The sequence below is a fragment of the Melospiza melodia genome, chromosome 8, assembly GCF_035770615.1.
Source record: "Melospiza melodia melodia isolate bMelMel2 chromosome 8, bMelMel2.pri, whole genome shotgun sequence".
NCBI classification, from domain to species: domain Eukaryota; kingdom Metazoa; phylum Chordata; class Aves; order Passeriformes; family Passerellidae; genus Melospiza; species Melospiza melodia.
Window position 1 is genome coordinate 11,548,859 of NC_086201.1, and position 18,619 is coordinate 11,567,477.

At 39.4% G+C, this 18,619-nt stretch overlaps 1 protein-coding gene across 4 annotated transcripts in view; it reads left to right on the top strand.

Moving 5' to 3' along the window:
* Window positions 1-18,619, top strand: part of CLASP1 (cytoplasmic linker associated protein 1) — a 170,674-nt gene that overhangs the window by 109,911 nt on the left and 42,144 nt on the right. For 2 of the 4 annotated variants that reach the window (XM_063161787.1, XM_063161786.1), the window contains 7 exons: window positions 6,078-6,181; window positions 8,646-8,669; window positions 9,575-9,819; window positions 13,225-13,288; window positions 14,906-15,069; window positions 15,951-16,029; window positions 16,308-16,451. In XM_063161787.1, the coding sequence (XP_063017857.1) occupies window positions 6,078-6,181; window positions 8,646-8,669; window positions 9,575-9,819; window positions 13,225-13,288; window positions 14,906-15,069; window positions 15,951-16,029; window positions 16,308-16,451 (824 nt within the window). The remainder of the gene's footprint in view (window positions 1-6,077; window positions 6,182-8,645; window positions 8,670-9,574; window positions 9,820-13,224; window positions 13,289-14,905; window positions 15,070-15,950; window positions 16,030-16,307; window positions 16,452-18,619) is intronic. The other 2 variants (XM_063161788.1, XM_063161789.1) reach the window with 2 other exon arrangements.

Here is an 18,619-nt window from a genome sequence, read left to right on the forward strand (position 1 = left end):
GAATCTGACTCTTACCCTAAGTGTACAGTCAGTTACAGATGTGTGTTATACTGTTTTATTGTGAGGAAAGCATAATCTCATTTTAGTTCATGATTTTTAATTACCTGAAGAGTAATGCATTTCTAGAAATACATGTTATTAGGCCATAAACGTTACATGGGGAGGAAATATCAATGTAACAACAAAAAAACAATGTAGTTGTTACCTTATTACCTTTTCTTGTGTTTTCATTGAAATGCTTTAAAATCAAATATGTTCATGAATTTGTTAATTATGTGGTGTGTAATTCATCTCAAAGAAATTTATATATGTCAGTTTAAGCCAAAACAGTGTGGTTCTCTTACAGTATTTTTAGAACCCAGTTAATCTTGCAATAATGCAAAGGTAATATAATCCTGCTGTTCATAGTCTGGTTTTGCTTATAAAGATTAACTTGTATATTTGTGAATCATATTTAGAGTAACTGAATGGAAATGACAAGATTGTTGTATTTACTGGCATTATGGTCAATGTCAGCACTGGCATTCTGTTGTTTTGGGGCTGCAGTACAGGCATACATGTCTGTGTATCATGAGTCCTGCTTCCGAAGTTAGTAAAAACAGTCAGCCTCCTTGCAGAGATGTAGGTTTTTAAAATTTTTTTGTTATTCTTATTTTTCCCTGGGCCTTGATCTTGCAGTGGTGTCCACAGGGGCACAGTGAATGGCTTGGGGGAAAGCAATGAACCTTAATTGTGAGGGGTTCAGTCCATAATCCTGCACTGATCATGCAAAACTTCCATGAGTTTACTTATGATATCCGTGGGATAATTCTCTTGAATAAATGCATGTGTTCTCCATGGCCAAAGGTCACATTACATATAACTTTTAGTGAAGCTCTCAGAGTCAGAGAAACCCAAAATTTTATTTTTCTCACGTTGCTGATTCCTATTTCATTATATTAGTATTTGTGTTTATGAATGCTTTGCCTTAAACAGAACACTTAATTTTCTGCTGCACACTTACGTACATAACTGACAAAGCCTGTTTGTATTGTAAGGTGATTCTGCTTTATTTTTTCAGTTCCTTGACAGTACTAGTTATGATGTTAAAGCAGCAAGGCCTTCAGTGAGTCTGTGGTGATGAATTGCTTAAATGAACAATCAGTTTCTTGGGTCAGTTGCTTTGAGCTGGTGAGCATGTCATTGCTAGACATAGGGAAAACTTCTTTAGAAAGACAAAATTTCTGTAATTTGGGAATGACTGGGCCCGTTCTTCATTTGCTTTCATAAAGAACTCACTTGTATGCTGAAGCCAAGAACTGAAAACCTCGCCAAAGGCATTTTGTGATTGATGTGCTGCTAACAACTGGGAATTGAAGTGGGAGCTATATTTGGCTTGGGCTCCTCTGCTACTGTGTGCACTCCATTGCTTTTAACAATTTGTATACATGTGTTGTTCTAGATGGGTGTGTGATGTGCATATTCTCCTTAGCTCTGCATGTACATACTGAGGTTCAAGAAACATGTATGCAAAATTTGTTAAAAGCAAGGGACCTTTGGAAGTAGCAACACCTGAATATGTGTGTACGTGTGTTTACCTGGAAAAGAAACCAACCCGAGGACCTGTGCGGTGGTTGGTGACCTCCCTGTATGACTCTTCCTACTTATGTGGTTACACATTCTCTTTGTTAACGTTGATTTTATTATGCATAGGCTAGAATGTTGTGGAAAAATACCTGCAAGCACAATTCGTCACCATTCCTCATGGCTTCACTTTGGGGTTTAGATCAGACACATCTAAACCCTTCTCTGTAGTTCTGTGCTCCACGTTCTCGTGACGGCCGCCCGCCAGACCTGCAGGTCTGGAACGTGACCGATGTGCATCGGGGTGTTTTTGCTGAGCTGCACCCAGTTTGGGACTGTTCCAAATGAGCTCTGTCATGCATTGTGTTAATAATGGCCATGGGGAAGGGGGGAGCTGCAGGCGGAGGTGGGGCTCGCACTGTCGCTGTTCCGCATCCACGCGCAGCGCCATTCCCCGTCACTGTGAAACGCCTCTGCCGGTGGCGCTCACACGCATCCCCTTTGGATTGTGGCATTCTCTGTCTCGGGTTCAATGTGTGTTAATCCTGTGGGTGTTGCCATTCCTTCTACTTGCAGCTTCTCGACGTCATTCCAGGTCCACTAGTGCTCTCTCCACTGCTGATTCTGTTGGGCAGTCAGGTGAACAAGCGCTAACTGCATGAATCCGCTTCTTAATCGTAGTCTTGTTTTCCACCATCTTAACGTTTGCCATCGTGTGCATCAGCCAGCACTTGGCATGTGCTTCTCACCGCTGCCGGGCTTTCTGTTCTGCTTTTGTTCAACGTGGCTTTTTGTTTTGAGTTTCATTTATTGGATGTTTTTAATTTTGTGCATTTTAGGAACGTTGTGAACTGTGTTTAAACAAAGGGTGATCCAGGGCTTTCTCAATTCTCCTGTAAATTGGATCAGTTGTGCAGCATGGGCTGAATCCTGACTGATGCAGAGTACTTGAAGATTCTTTTCCCTCTTTAGCAGTGTAGCACTTTTCAGTGCCTAGGACAGGATCCCAATGGGTTTTATCCCATTTATTACAAATATTCTGGGCTCCTGTCTCTATTAATGAAAGTTCTTTGTGGGATCCCCTCCAAAATACACAAGAGCAGCAAAAATTAAGCACCTGATAAGCTTTCAGAATGAACTTTGGAACATAACACATGCTGATCCATCCTTCATATAATTTTCAAGGCCTTGCCAAAGTACATGGAAGCTTTGGAAAGAAAAAAAATCCCTTAATTTCACTGGGCTTTGCATAATGCTACTGTTGGTTTTATCTAATGAGAAAAATCTGCAGATTCCAGTTACTTCTCTCCCACCCCTGTACTGGATTTGCAGTTATGGAGAACCTGTAATTCCTTTTAAATAAGGATATTTTATTGGGAATCTTAAAAATAATTGAATGAGGGCTGTAAGCTTCGGTACAACAGAGACTTAATTGTGGGGACAAAGATAATGTAGAAGATGAGGGGTTCAGTGTTTTCTTGGAGGCTAAAATCTTATAAGGAATTTGTTATAATGAAAGTTTTTTAATTAACACCCTTCAGATAGGGAGTGAAAAATACTCTGTTTCTCATGAGTCTAGTTAAATGCCTATCACTTAATTAAAACTCTCAAAATATTTCCCTTATCATGTTACTCAACAGAAGTGATGCAAGCTAATTTGAGTGGCATTTTTCAGATAGCAATTTGAATTTGTATTTAATCAAAATAATTTAAAATATTTAAAATAGCTCAGATGTAATACAGATTTAAGCTTTGTTTGCTTTTGACTTCCTGTGATAGTCACTTCATGTTTGGCTACTGTGGTTTGGTACAATGCATAATCAAATTTTGTATGGTTACCTGTGTGCTACAGAAGGCCAAAATAGTCTAAAAATGGCAAAATAGGATTAATAATGGTGGTTGCAAATTTTCACCAAGTTTGTAGCAAGTATAGTGAATGAATCTGGCCAGGGAGATGAGGGAATGTGGCCAGAGCATAATCTGCAGATTTCTTGCCCAGTAACCTTGGGCTTGACTGTGCTGGTTATTCCTGGAGCCAGGTGTGTTCCCAGCCCCACATCAGACATACATTGAGGTCTCTCCTGTGGTCTTATTTCAGCACTCCAGGATGGCAACAGTGTCTTGGGGAGAAACCTGGAGTAACTTGGGTCTTGTAAATTCAAAAATCACTGAACAGAGTAGTTCAGAAGATTCCTCATAGCCATGGAGATAGAAGCCAGCGTGCCACACTGTACTTAATGTGTTAAAAAAGCTCAATTTTGTTTCTTTATGCTGGGTATTTAAACTGATCAATAATTGAATTACTTTGTCATTTTGTTCTTCATTTAAAAAAAAAACCCAACCAACTATCTTCCCTTTTCTAATGTAACACTAAATTTATTCAAAAACAAATGACAGTGGTATTTTTCATGCTATGTAGTTTCAAAAGTTAAAGCCAAATTTTGATCTCAGTAGCACTTGAGTAATGTAATTGGTTTGGATTTAAATATAAAACCAAGTCCAGAACTTACCTCAACAGTTACAGGCCTTGTACTGTACCAGATCTCATTTATAGTTAGGAAAATCCTTGTCCTTTGTACAACTTTATCATGTATATATCTCTGTAGTGGTGGCTTTATTTTCAGTCAGACCTGCTGCATTATCATCTCTGTGCTTCTGTTAAGTGTGCACAGACTTTTCCATTTTAGGAATAAAGCACTGTTTCATCTTCATATTTGAAATTATTCTTTGACCAAAGTGCATTAAAAAAGGGGATAGTAATAACACATACAACTTTTATTTCTTTGTGAAATGTCATGATTTGATTACTTTTTGGCAGTAGTTCTAAGAACTTTGTTTCTTTTTTTTTCCCCCTTGTAATGTGTTTTGTAGAAAATGTTCTTTTGTTGTAAATCAGAAATGTCTTGTCTGGGTATGTAACTCTAAGAAACAGCAAATTTTGATAGGTATCACTTCTGTTTGAAATAAATATTAGTTTGCAGGGTTTTTTTCTTTTCAAAATACTTTGGACTTTAAAAATCTTCCCTATTTCCCCGCAGTAGCTTAATCTCAAATAAAGCTTTGTAATTAGGACAGTAGAACTGGCCAGCTTCAATCTCTGATATAAATTATGCATGTCAGTGTAAGCTAATCCCTAAAAGATATTTCAGTGCAGTAGGTTCATAAAAGAGAAAGCAATGAAATTTTTGATATGCAGTATTTTCCCCAAAAAACACATTAAGCTGCTGAATACCATGTTTGGCCTCAGTTTTGAACAATTCCACAATATGGTTCAGCAGTTTGATAAGCAGTATTTTTCCACTGTTAAATTAATTATAGATGAAGTATTAAAAGACCTGTGTGACTTGACCCCACTCTCCTGCTGCTTGATGTGGATCAGCTGAAGGTCTCTCAAATGGGTTCCTGCAGCTTGATCCATGCACCACTGAATTTGCTGGCAAAACTCCTGTTGGCATGTGTGGGTACAGGGACAGAGGTGTAAGATGTGTTCCAGGAGGGATAGTCTGAGTCCTGCATGAGCAAGCAACAGCCCACACAGATAGAAAAACTTGGAATGTCATAACCAACCTGGCTCTGCTTATGGAGCAGAGCCAGCATCCCAGTGTTTGGTACCTGATCTGCCCCCTCTAGAAGGACTCAGCTGCCAGAACCTGGCCTGTGATACTTAAGCTACTGATTCTGTCATAGCTCTGCTAGTAGACCTTTCTGAATTTGGCTTTGCAAAAAAAAACCTAATTTCAATAACTTTTTTGGTAAACTGGGCAAATGATAGTAAACTAATTAATGTTAGGAGTGTAAATGGCATTTTAGAGTCAATGCCATTTCTTTGGATGCCATTGAGAGCTTTGCCATCAAATTCAAAGGGAAAAAAGATTATATTGTCTGCTCAAAACAAGTTTTGATATAGAGCTCTGGAATTTAAACTTCTTCTCAAGAGAACCAGAAACTGGAGTCACTTCACAAGTGAGTTGTTAACTTAATTCTTATACTGTGAAGGTGTAGGGGTATATTCTACTGTTTAATCAAGCCTTGAGACATAAAATAGACTAATCTGATGCTGCTAGTCTCACGTCCTTGCCTGAGAGAAAAGGCTGCAGGATAGATGAGTGCTTGAGTATTTACATGTTCTCATCTGTCTCTCTGAAGTTAATGAGAAGCTCTCTTGATTTTTGAGAGTGCCAGATTGGGATGGGCCTGTCTGCCTCTGACATTAAAATAAAACTTTGAGACAACTGAGTAAAAAGAAAGAGAAAATAGATACCCTGCTTCCCAGCTTAAAATAAATAAATGAAAAGTTGCCCTGAGGATCCAAAATTGCCTCCAACGCCCAACAAGCAATAGTTTATTTCTTACCCTAGTGGCAGACTCTGTGGAGCTCTGGGTAAAAGGGCATTTAATGGAAAAGCACTGTGAGTTCCCAGAGTCCGTGGGGAGAACTACTGGGGCACCTGATTAGGATTCCAAGTGGATGTGAATTCATTTAACAATCCCTTTCACTGTTGTCTTTTGTGCAGACCGGTTTGGGCTCGGACAGCCAGGCAGGATGCCTGCTTCTGTGAATGCCATGCGGGTCCTGAGCACCAGCACTGATCTGGAGGCTGCTGTGGCTGATGCACTGGTAAGAGGGAAAATACAAAATGCTTCCAACTCCGGAAAGTGGCTTTAAGTTACCTGTACGTATGTTCTCCTCTTTCTAAATAGCTTTATCCTGATCATGCCAGTGTCTGATGCTGTAGAGTTACCTTTTGCTGGTTTGACTTTGGGAATACTGGCAGCAGAATGTTTTTCTTGATTCCATGTCACTTCTCTGCAGCTGTTGTCAGACAGAGTGCTGTGGGTTGGTGCTACAGCTGCAGGATGGGTTGAATCAGCTGTTTGCCTTTCACTTGGCTGTCAGAGGATGTGCCCAGCACTGTGAGGGTGCTCAGCACTCAGGGGGCCAGAGATTTCCATCAGTCCTATTAGCTGCATGAAGATTTTGTCAGAAAAACAGCATTCTCTGTTAGTGTCAATTCCTGACCAGGTTTTAGCAAGAACGAGTTTCTGCCCTATGTTATTTGCACCTGGGTAGATACACAGAGAGCTCATAACTTGGCTTGCATGGAATCTGTACCATCTCATGCTGTTATGGTGTAAGTTGGATTGTATTTGTCTGGTTTGCTGCTAATACTTTCAAACATTCACTGCTTTTCCTAGTAAATTTTGTCATTTTAAAAAATGTTGCTCTCCTGTATAATCTTATTGTACTATGTTATCTCTTGGATAGAACCCAGAAAGTGTCTTCTGCTTTTCAGAAGGCACATGATAAGCCTTTGTATGTACCTTATTTGGGGGAGCAAGGACGTGTAGAGGCAGGAGAAATTACTGTACAGTGCTAGCTGGGTACCCACTGGTCCTCTCCAGCTGTAGAGCTGAATGAGAGAAGGATTTCCTGATGTATCTTGAAACAGATCTCTCAGAATCTGTCTCAGATGCACTTTAAGGAAGATGAACCATGCTGCCAGTGGTTTTGGTAGATGGCCTTTCTCCATTTCCTAGTTCACTTTCCCCAAGGAGGGCTAACATTTTCCTTTTTGTGTCTAATTATCACCCAGCTCATGGCACCTATTAGAGTACTTCAAGAAAAATGGCCCTTTTTACAAAATTTATCTTTTAAAACAAAGAAAGTACTTGTGAGCAAAGGTAGAGCAGTGTATAATGGATGGGACTGTTGCATTTAGTGGGTTGAATCACTGGTGAGCATTTTCATCACCAAATGTAACAGCCTGTGAGCCCATTTCTGCTCTCAGCACCTCGAATTTGCTACCAGAGCAGTTCAGGACATAATTACAGACAATGGTTTGCCTGTGTAAATGAAATCAGCCTTTATCCCTGCATGTGAGCAGCTGCTGAATACAGGTCTTTTAAGGGAGGAGAGTCTCACAGTGTTTCAATTTACTCATGAGCCCTGAGATTTCTTTGGGTGTGACTTAATCTTCAGCAAGACTTAGAGTGCTCTTTCAAATATTCCAGCTTTGATGTTAAGTAACATTAAACTGAAATGTTAAAATTTTGAAGGGTTGAACCCTTTAAAAGGGAAATACTTAAGTCTAGCTGGAAACTAGCTGGTGCTGCTGACTTGGTTGATCAATGTGAATTTGTACAGCTTCAGGAGATGCAATCTTGTTCATCCCTTCTTTCCCACCACCCCAGTTTTCTCTTCATTGCCTTCTGACAACAGGCAACTTACAAAGCCTGTGCAGGCTCCTTTTGAGAGAGTGTTGTGATGCCAGCTTTTACACAGTAACTTTGTCTTCAGAGAGTTGTCTTTTCCATGTAGTAAGAAATGAAAAGAACTTCTCCAAAGATGGCTTCAGCCAAATCCTCACTTGAAACAAAACATGGTGGGTCATTCTGTGACCTCTACTCCCTCTGTACAATTGCAGTTGGATCCAATACTTCTGTTTGAGCTGGACTTGGCCTAAACCCACAGTGTCAATACTGGGAATCAGTGCTGGGGTCTGTCAGAAGAGCTCAAAGGGTGATGGAAACTTTGCTCTTAAGTAAGGCCTTTAAGCCAGTGGTGCCAACCAGGGGGTCTTAAAAGAAGCTAATCTTCAAAACAGTGTGATGTATGAACTGGGGGTTGAAAGAGAACTTGGCAAGTGAAGTTTATTAAGTGTGCTGTACTGTAGATAGCGACTTCCTCACATCAGAATTTCTTTGCATGACTCTAAAATGAAATGCTGCTAGTAATATGTGGGGAAAGATAAATCACTACCAAAATATCTGGTATCTTTCATTGTAGATTTCCTAAAAGTAAGAAAAGAGGTGCTGAGTATAGATCTGTTCCTAAAAAAGTTTTTAACAGATCATCTCACTTCCAAGATCCCTAAGGGAAATTGTAGCCAGTATGAGTAGTGCAACAGTTAGGAGATAAAATCAGGCATTATTATACCCACTTTTATTTTGCAAAACTGTATTTTTTTTAATTTGCTAAGACACATTTGCTATACGTTTTTGTTGCAAAAACAAACCCTACATAAGCTTCTGACATAATTCTCTATGCTTTTTCCCACCCTTCAATATTTTCCTGCCTACAGCTGTTAGGAGACTCCAGGAGCAAGGTACTAGTGCTTTCTTGACTTTTTATTTCTACTTTCCAACTCTCCCCACCCTGTTGCTAACGCCCATGATACTGCATGTGAGTTAATTTCTATGCTTCAGTCCTCCAGTCCTAGTGGAAGCAAAACTCTGCTGGCTTCACAAGTCCAAGACCTGCAGGACTGGACACTGGAAGGAATTCTGTAGCAAACACTTTACAATATACATATTTATTTTTTCATACATTATCCTGTCAACCCTGTTCTTTTAAGGTTTTTTAAGAGGTTTTTTTGCTGCCAATTATGCTACTATTCTTTCTGTAAGGATCAAGACAGTCAAAGATGTACCTAAGGGAATTAGATCCTCTAATGCCATGCTATGGAAATGAGTGGGATTTGAGTACTCAACTCCCTTAGTAGCCTCTGGAAAGAGTCCTAGCCCAGACTAACAGAGAAATTGCCATATCCAGAGCATTTCTAGAGTCACTTCAATATTGATATCAAAGTGACTGGGCATGTCAGCACAGATTCTTTTAGCTATTTCTTCCTTATCTTAATTTTTTTTAAAGTAGGGGTTGCATCGTCCTAGTATCTGCAACAATGGAACTGACCATTATTGCCAATAGAACATGTATTGTATTTAATTTCATTGCCAGTAACTTAATTCTACTGGGCATAAATACATCATTTTCATGCTGGGGTAGGCAGGCTCTCTTCCCCTGAGTCTCTCAGTCTCACTGAAATCAGTGGGCTCTGTCTTGCACTGCTGTGAGAGGTAAGCAGGCAATGCATGGTGGCATCTTTAAAACACTTCAGTCACTATCACAGTAGCACTAATCTCCTTTTTAGTGATTGCAAGTAGAATGTTTTGCATTTGGCATCGATGTAACTATAAATAAGTTGATAACTCTGAGTTTCCCCTTTTCCAGAAGAAGCCAGTGAGGAGGAGGTATGAGCCCTATGGGATGTACTCGGATGACGATGCCAACAGCGACGCCTCCAGCGCCTGCTCGGAGCGCTCCTACGGCTCCAGGAACGGGGGCATTCCGCACTACCTGCGCCAGACCGAGGACGTGGCTGAGGTCCTCAACCACTGCGCCAGCTCCAACTGGTCTGAAAGGAAAGAGGGGCTCATAGGCCTTCAGAATCTGCTGAAGAGCCAGAGGACACTGAGGTGACTTCATAGATTTCTGGTGTCAGTAATTCATTAGGGATGGCTACAGCCAGAAGGCAGTATTGTGTACCTGCCTTATGGAGACAGGTACTGTCTTCCATGGCTGTAAAGGCTTTGTCTCCACAACGTGGGATTGCAGTTAACTTTTGGAAAGGTTTCTGCATTGTAATCAGTATAATTGGTGGCAGTAGTGTAGAAAGGGCTCAGGTAAGCACACTGTCTTCTCTCAGCCTTCATTTGTCTCATGAAAACCTCCAGTGATAGGTGTTGTTGTCGCACAGTGAGATTTCCCACAGTGGTGCTGTTGTAAACATACTCCCAAGGGTGGTGCCATTTTTACATTAGCCTGTTTGAACCTTCAGTATTTTTCCCATGGCAATTTAGTTGGTGAAGAAAACATTGCACTTACCCTAAAATGACTCGGGGTGTGTGTTTCAAAGCTGAGATCAGACAGTGCTGGCACTGGCTGTACTCTGACTCTTTGTGAAGGCTGTGTTAGGTGTAATTATAGATCCCGTTTGTAACTCTTGAAAAATTTTATATCAGAAACTTGTGTCTTATAAATGGCATAGTGTGTACTGTAGAGAGAAGTTTCTTAGGACAACTGGCTCTCAGGCCATAGACATTTCACCCTTAGTTTATGGAGAAAGTGTTTGAAATAAGCTGTTTATCTCTTGGCTTCTTTGAAGGTAACATTCACAAATAATTGTGAATGACAACTTTATTTTTCTGCTATGAATCGTAGGTACTTAAATTATAGCCAGGTTTATAAGTGGTTGTTTGGAGCCTCCCTACTTGGGTTTGTGCAGTTGTTTCTATTTTAAAAGGGCTTCACACTGCCTGAAAAGAGTTTGATGGTTCATGTTAACAGTCCAAATAAAAGTGTGCTGAGGGCTGGCCTGAAAAAGTTGGTTTCTTGTCATTATAAAAATATTCTAGCACTTCACGTAATGTGATCCAGGCCTTAAATGGGAAGTGCTACGGGTTTTTAAAATGGGTAGTTAGTCTCTAGATCAGAGATGCTTTTTGATGTGGTCTGTTTCTGAGTCTCTTAAAAGGTACTTCCATCATGTATGCTGTCTTTTTTCTTTCTCTTTAACAAAAGAGAAAAACTGTCTGGAAAAACTGTGGCACCTCATTACTTCTATGAAAAAGTTGGGTGAGATTTCATTTTGCCACAAAAGTGTGTGAGGATTGCAAGCAATGTTTGGAGTGCTGCTGGGGATAGTTGCAAGGGAGGAAGCTCTGAGAAGTTTTGGTGATGGGCTGTTTATCCAGGTCAGTAGATCTTTGCAGAAATACTGGTGGAATTAAACTCTTGATTTCAGCCCTGCTGGTTGTAGTTTTTGAACTGTGCTGTCACCAGTCCCTCAAGCTAGCAAGTTGTCTTAGCTTTGATCCTGAATAATTGTTAAAATCTGTCCCAGAAACTACACCTCTGTGCAGTTATTTTTTAAATTTGATACTGTGATTAGTTCTCTGTATTTCATTTTGGTTTTCTTTTGATCTGCTTCCTCCTTGGTTCAGAGTTGATCTGGTGCCTGTTCTAATGATTAGATTTTATCATCCTGCTTGTTCCCACGGCATCTTGAGAACATCATCAAGGTCATTAGTCCAAGGGGCAAGTCTGTCTTGTAATTAAACCTGATGCCTTCTGTTGTGGTGAAACACTTTAGTAAGAGGTGATGATGTGGTTGGGTTTTCTTTAGTATTCTGAACTGAAAGATGGCTGATCCTGTGTTAGCTGGGATTTGCATAGCCAGAGATGTGCATGCAAAGTGGAATGGCACTTACCCATCCTCTTTTTTTTATAGAGCTTTATGTGGCCTACTTTTTTAAGGGCTCCCCATAAGTTCTCCTAAATAAAACAAGGCAAACGAGTCCCTTAAGGAAATGTTCTTCCACTGCCTGTTGCAGTTTAGTACTTGCATTTTTACCTTGGGTCTGTGAGCTTTTAGAAACAGACATGCATGTACTTGCTGACTTTATATAACCTTTGTCCAGAAAGAAAATTCATTAGAGTAATAAACAGGGGTTCATTCAGAGTCCTGCAATCTGCATGATGTCAGGAGAGTGCTGTAGTCATTTTGAGCCTGTGCAGCCTCACCCTGAATTAAGCTGACAGCCTACTGTGATGTTGTTACAAAGACTTTTCCCTCTCTACCAGACTCTTCAAACCATTGGTTTTGTGCCCTTTTAAAATTTAATCAGCCTTTCATGCATAGATTTATTGGGGGAAAAAAAAGTCCTGTGTTTCTTAGAAGGAATCTAACATAAAGCATCCTTAGAGTACTGCCTTATTCTGGCCTGTTCAAAGATTATTTTTAGAAAGAGAGAAGTTGGTGGATTGTAGAATTAATGTTGGCCTGGAAATACATTCTCTATAGTCAAAATCTTCAGTAAGTCTTCTCTGAGCAGTCAGTGTTCATTTCATGAGTTGCTCTGGTTTCATTGTAATGGTGAAAAATGTCTGTTCACATCCATAAGTATGCAGGAAATGTCACCTAACTGCCTTGCTCTGGTTTCATTTGCACCATAAACAAGAAGAGCTTCTGTATTTTTTGCCAGTTTGCTTTGCAGGAAAGCTAAGACTTGAGTCAGTACATTGCAGATAAGAGCTTTGGCACCAAAGAGTTCTGCATTTGACTCCAACTCAGTATCTCATGCATCATTCTTTTTTCCCCCTGCCATAAAAAGAGCACTACTGAGCAGCTAATAATGTCATACGAATAGGAAGTTAGATTGTTCCTTGATGTAATTATCTTCTGATTTAATAGCTGGCCATTTGTTAATGTTCATTCTATTTCTATATGTTTGGCTCCTCCATGTGCCTGCCTGCTGTCAGACTTTGGAGTAAGTTCTGATCTGTTAATAATCTGTGATTCTAGACTGATACTACTGAAGCAACTGGGAATTTAAACCAAAAGATGTGATTAGTATATAACTGGAAAGTTCTGATTTTACTTGAAAATTTAAAATCCTTGACATGAAGGAGACTTGAAAAACCTATGTTTAGGGTGAAAAAAATGCACAATTCAGTGATTCAGCAACCTTGACCTAGACAGAAGCTGAGTGCCTCCCAAACGTGCACATTTCAAGTTGTCTTCTGTAATTCAGAATATAAAAGAAAATAAAAGCAGCAGAAAATAAAATTGTCTGGTTTAAGATTTAAAAAAATAACTGTTTCTTAGATTCATAATGTAAAACTGGTGATCCCAGTAGTTAAACTGAAGTGCCAGTAAAGGCTTTGCCTAGATACACAAAGTTTTCAGAAGTGTGATCGAAATAACATTTAAATAAAGAAGGTTAAATCTTTCAGCTGTTAATATTTATTAGCTGCTTTTTATTTTCTTTGCTGCAACTAAAACGTTGGCATTAATGTTGTGTTTTATTTATGTATTTTAGCCGAGTGGAGTTAAAAAGGCTGTGTGAAATATTTACTCGCATGTTTGCTGACCCTCACAGCAAGGTAAGATCACAAAGCTTTGGCTTGCTCTCCTACAATACTATGTGTGCACATTTGGCACTGTTCCAAGATGAGTGGTTTGTATTTCTACCCCTGCCATCTGCTGGGGAAAACTGGCATTTTCAAATCTCCTTGGTTTGCATTTGTTTTACAAAGAGGGGGTGTGTCTCAGTCTCTTTTATGATGCTAGGAGCTGGTTACTCCATGCTGCCTGAGGAGCAGCCTAGTGCCTTTCAGAGGTCACCTCCTGGAGCCAGGAGCTCAGTTTGATTTGCACTTCTCTAGGGTGTATTTCTGGTGAGACGCAGGGAAGAGTGGTCCTCGAGGGGTCGTGAGCCTCATCACAGCCTCTGGGGTTTGTGTGTTGTGAACAACTGAGAGCAGATGTCTCGCCAAGATACTATTCTGATTCTCATAATCAAGGTCTTTAATACAGCTACTTTGCCTTCCTTAAATCACTGACCTTGGAAGTTAAAGGCTGTGGTATGAATTTACAAACATTTTTAAGAAGTGGGCCACAGAATGGGGATGTAGTGCCCATAGGCATGTTCAAAACCAGTGGATTTCTATGGACAGCTAAGGAGGAGCAGGGAGAAAGGAAAAGGGAATTTCATGCCCTTTTCTGTGTTTTGCTAGTTGAGGAAAACCAGTATGGCTGTGTAAAAACATTAGTAGCTGGGTTAAATGCAGTTTGAGAAAGAATAAGTTGTATAAATCTTTGTACTTCAAGACCTCTTGGTAAACCAGTTTTAATAAATGATTATTGGGTGGAAATTCCATGGGCAGGCAGAGTAGCCTGTCACAGGTCCTACTCAAAATGTGCATTTTTTTGCCTTAATTATACTGTTGTATAATATATGTTGTATAATTATACTGTTGTATACCGAACTTACAGGTCGGTACTACAGCTGTCCCACAGGTCTCACCAAGCTTGTAGTACCGACCTGTAAGTTCTTAATGCTTTGGTTCCCCAAGGTTTGTGTAGTAGAAAGGGCAAAGGTGTAATTATTTGTTTGCAAAATAATTCCAATTTCTGAGTAAGGTGGGAGTTTATTGCACTCTGGGCTCAAGTATGTCCTTTGTGGCAGCAGTGATCTGTCATCTTCACTGCTTTTGTAGAATTACTGATACAAACTCATTAGTTATGGTGTTAAACACATTAACTTTGTTCATATAACTGTATATAAACATATGTTACTTTCTTGACTGATGAGACTGAATCTGATCCAAGGTATATAATAAGAGATATGTTTTAAGAAAATGTAAACTTTGAATGAATGTGTCTTTTATCTGTTGAGAAACTGCATCCTTGATCACTCTGTGTGCTAACGAGTGGTTTGTTTTGTTGCATGGCCTGCTTTGCCGTGGAATTCCCAACAGAGAGTAAGTGTCTCCTACCCCTTCCTTCCTTCATTTGTTACATGTGGTATTTTAATACAACACATTTTAGACATGTCTTGCCTGATTTTTTTCCCAGAGCAATGTAGTCACTAAAATCATTCATTCATGAAACTCCAATAACAAAGTCATTCTGAAACTTAGACTGTAAACCCCCTTCCCCTTTGAATATTTTTATTTTAAGAACTGCATTTCTTTTTCTGACATTTGTTTTGTTTATAGGTCTTCAGCATGTTTCTGGAAACCCTGGTTGATTTCATCATCATTCATAAAGATGACTTGCAGGATTGGCTTTTTGTTCTCCTGACCCAGTTGCTAAAGAAAATGGGAGCAGATTTGTTGGGGTCTGTGCAGGCAAAGGTTCAAAAAGCTTTGGATGTCACCAGGTAGAGTACTCAGATGGGAAATGTTGCTGAGGTTTTTTGGGATTACAGGAGGGTGTGATTTTAAAAATCCAGCAGTGCTGTGTATTTTGAGGGCTCAATCTTGATGAATATCAGAATAAAGGAGAAAAAAAGTTATGTCACAGTGTTTCAAGTATTGAATTAAAAAGTCTCTCTTTTAAATAAATAACTTTAAAGCATAAATTTCAAAATATATAATGGATTAATTTTAGGGGTTTGTGGGGTGTATGCTCAGATATCAGGTTTTTTGATTGTCAGGCACCCAAAAAAAATGCAGTATTCAGAATATGAATGGTGCTTTACCACAAAGTTCAGCATCTCTTTCATGTTGTTTGAACACAAATAACGGGTCAGGATAAGATCTTGAATACTAATGCAGTGCTCACACCAATTCTGTACCCCATGTCCTTTGCAAAGGATGTCCAGCCCAGGACACTATTACAGTAAAGTTGAGCTCATTCTAGAAATAGGATAGTTAAAAAGAAAAGAAAAAGTAGTCATAATCTAGGAGAAAATAGTGCGGAAAAAAGAGAAGACAGATCAAAACCAGGTATGAACCCTAAGGACAAGATAAACCAAGCTGCTTCTAGAGATAAGGGAACAAAGCAGAGTCTGAAATGAAATGGACAGGCATGCCAACAGAAGTGTACAGACAGTAGAGCAACAGTGTGCAAAGATGCTGATTTAGCAGTTTGCTCCAGTATTGTGTCAATAACTAGCTAATCCTTAAACTTAGAGGTTTTCTTATTGATGGTAAAGTTACCAAGAAGAAAAGTGTGTTGAAATCTGCAATGTAAGCTTTGAGGTATTAGTTAATTTCATTTATGTTGCATTACATCTTTGCTTTTGTTTCCTTTGGACAGGGATTCTTTTCCATTTGATCAGCAATTTAACATTTTGATGAGGTTTATTGTAGATCAGACCCAGACACCAAACCTGAAGGTCAGTATCAAAAGCCATTTCACTAAAGCATCAATGTGTTTGTCTTAGCTTGTCATGTCAAGCATGCCATAAAGCACAGAACTCATGAGAAGGCAATTATGGTATTATGGGCATGATACAGAAACTGAATTGGCAACATGGAGACACGTGCCAGGAATGCTTCCTCCCCACAATGTGATGCAAGTCTTGTCTTGTCAATCTGTAGTGGGATCTGTTCCTATGGAAAAAATGCATCTTAGCCAGCTCCTGAGCTTCACAAATCCCTTTGCATTTCTCAGGTCAAAGTTGCTATCCTGAAGTATATTGAGTCCTTGGCAAGACAGATGGATCCAACAGACTTTGTGAATTCCAGTGAGACAAGACTTGCTGTATCTAGAATTATAACTTGGACTACAGAACCAAAGAGCTCAGATGTGAGAAAGGTAAGCCAGGACAATGAAGTAATTGTAGTCATTATTGCTCTTCAGGAAGGAGAAAAAAGACCAAACAAACCTGTCATAAAGGTAATGAAAAGTTCAGTGATCAGACTCAAAAAAGCCCTGATTTTACACACCTCACTGTCCAAACAAAACTGTCAATTCAGCCCACATGTCTTCATATATTTTTTATGAAACATGTCTTCATATATTTTTTTACTTTAACTGACTTTAACTACTATTACCATACAAAAAGAGATCATGGTTTGAAAATGTGCTTTTTCTTGAGCATTCTAGAAATATCTTTAGGTTTGTGTTTTGTTTAGGTGAAGGCTTTGTAGACTGGAAGCTAGCACAACTTCAGCGTTATAATGTTGTTAAAAGAAAGTAAACAAATCAGTAAACTGCCAGGGGCTCTCAGCCCTTCTCTTTTAAGTGCTGTGTGTTTATCTCTACCTGGAAAAAACTGACACAATTAGGACAGGCCTGGGTAATAGTTACCTTGTTCTTTATCTTCTCTCCATGCAAGTGTCAGGCAAGCTAAAATGGGACAGCTAGTGATACTCATCTCTCCCAAGAGAAAAGCAAGACTTAGTTTTATGGAGCTGGCATCTGTAACACAATTTAAAATGACCTTTTATTTCCAGTAGGAGTTAAAGGCTTTGAGATGAACTTAGATTTAAAAATCCCAGCCAAATTTTAATAATTCCAAAATGTAAAAAATATATGAGAACTTTACATTATAGGCACATATAATGTTGACTTAATACTAGAATAGCATGCAATTTTGTAACTTTGGAAATAATAAAATTACTTTCATTTGACTCTGATGAAAAGATTGCTGGGTATCACATGTGCTGCCACACACATGTGTGCAACATTATCCAGCAGCTGAAGGAAGGCTTCAAAGAAGCTGTTTGGGCGTGTGCAGTTTGCTTGCTCACATACAGATGATTGGTTTTGGGGGAAAAAGGAATAACCTCTTTTCTGAAGACTTCCTGTAGGGATTATTTCAGTTACAGCACTGTAACTGAAACTTGCTTCTGTAAGACAGACTCCCTCAGGAAAAAAGGGATACTTTAAATTCTGGACTTAGATCTGGAATATGGATTTGCATTTTAATATTTCCATGTCCAAAGTCAGAAAGAATTGATCAGGCAAAGCAGCTGTTTCTGTGTTACAGTTTAGGTGAATCTCAAGCAGTTTATATGGCTGCTGGGCTATCAGGGGAACTTGTAATTATTTTAAGTGGAAATATGCATTGAAAAGCAAAATCTCTTCATATTGCTCAGCAGGAGAAACATTCCACCGTTAGGGGTCATCATTGCTGCGTGCAAAGGGAAGCAGAGAGTATCTGCTGCAGCTGGGAAATTGGGTGTTTGCTGTTCCCTGTGGGCTGTAGGGGACAGGTGCTCACTGTGCGGTGTCCATCCTTCTGTCTGTTCCAAGGACTTGCACAGCTCTGGCAAAACTTGCAGCAAACTCGACTTGAGTAGTACTGGGGCAAGTGCCTGGGGACTGGCAAGAGATTACTGAATCAAAATTGTTTTTATTAAACCTGCATGTGACTTGGATTTGCCTTTGGTGCCAGTAGTTTCCAAATAAATCATTACACAGTTAAGCTAATTTAGGCTACTAAAAACAAATGCACAGGTGATCTTTATTTCATCATATTGTTGCTGTACTATGATTTTATTAAGAACATAGTACAAAGCAGAGGCTTTAGAAGAAACAGTGCAGTTAAGGATTTATAAACAATCATTGGCCATTATCTCTGTCAGGACTGTAGTTAACAGACTTATAAATTTATTATGCAATAGTGAATTGGATTATCAAGAGCCAATCTAGGTAGGTGAAATGTTCTGAAGAACACAATTAAATATTGCCATGTTTTTTCCTGGCAATATAACTTGGGGATGGGGGGGAAGTGGTACTAGTACCTTTTCAGTATCAAGATGATTCATTTAAGCATCAGAAGATTCTGCCCTTGTGGAAGGTGTTATGGTGGCCTTCAAGATCTGTGGTTTTCTAAATGCAAAGCAGACCACGCCTTGTAAATACTGAGAATGGAAACAGCAGTGGAGATTATTGGGGAGAAAAATCAGTTTTGTCTTCAGGTGATTGAAGTGCCACAAGAAGTCTGTAAAAAGTGTAAAAATAGTTTTTCAATAGAA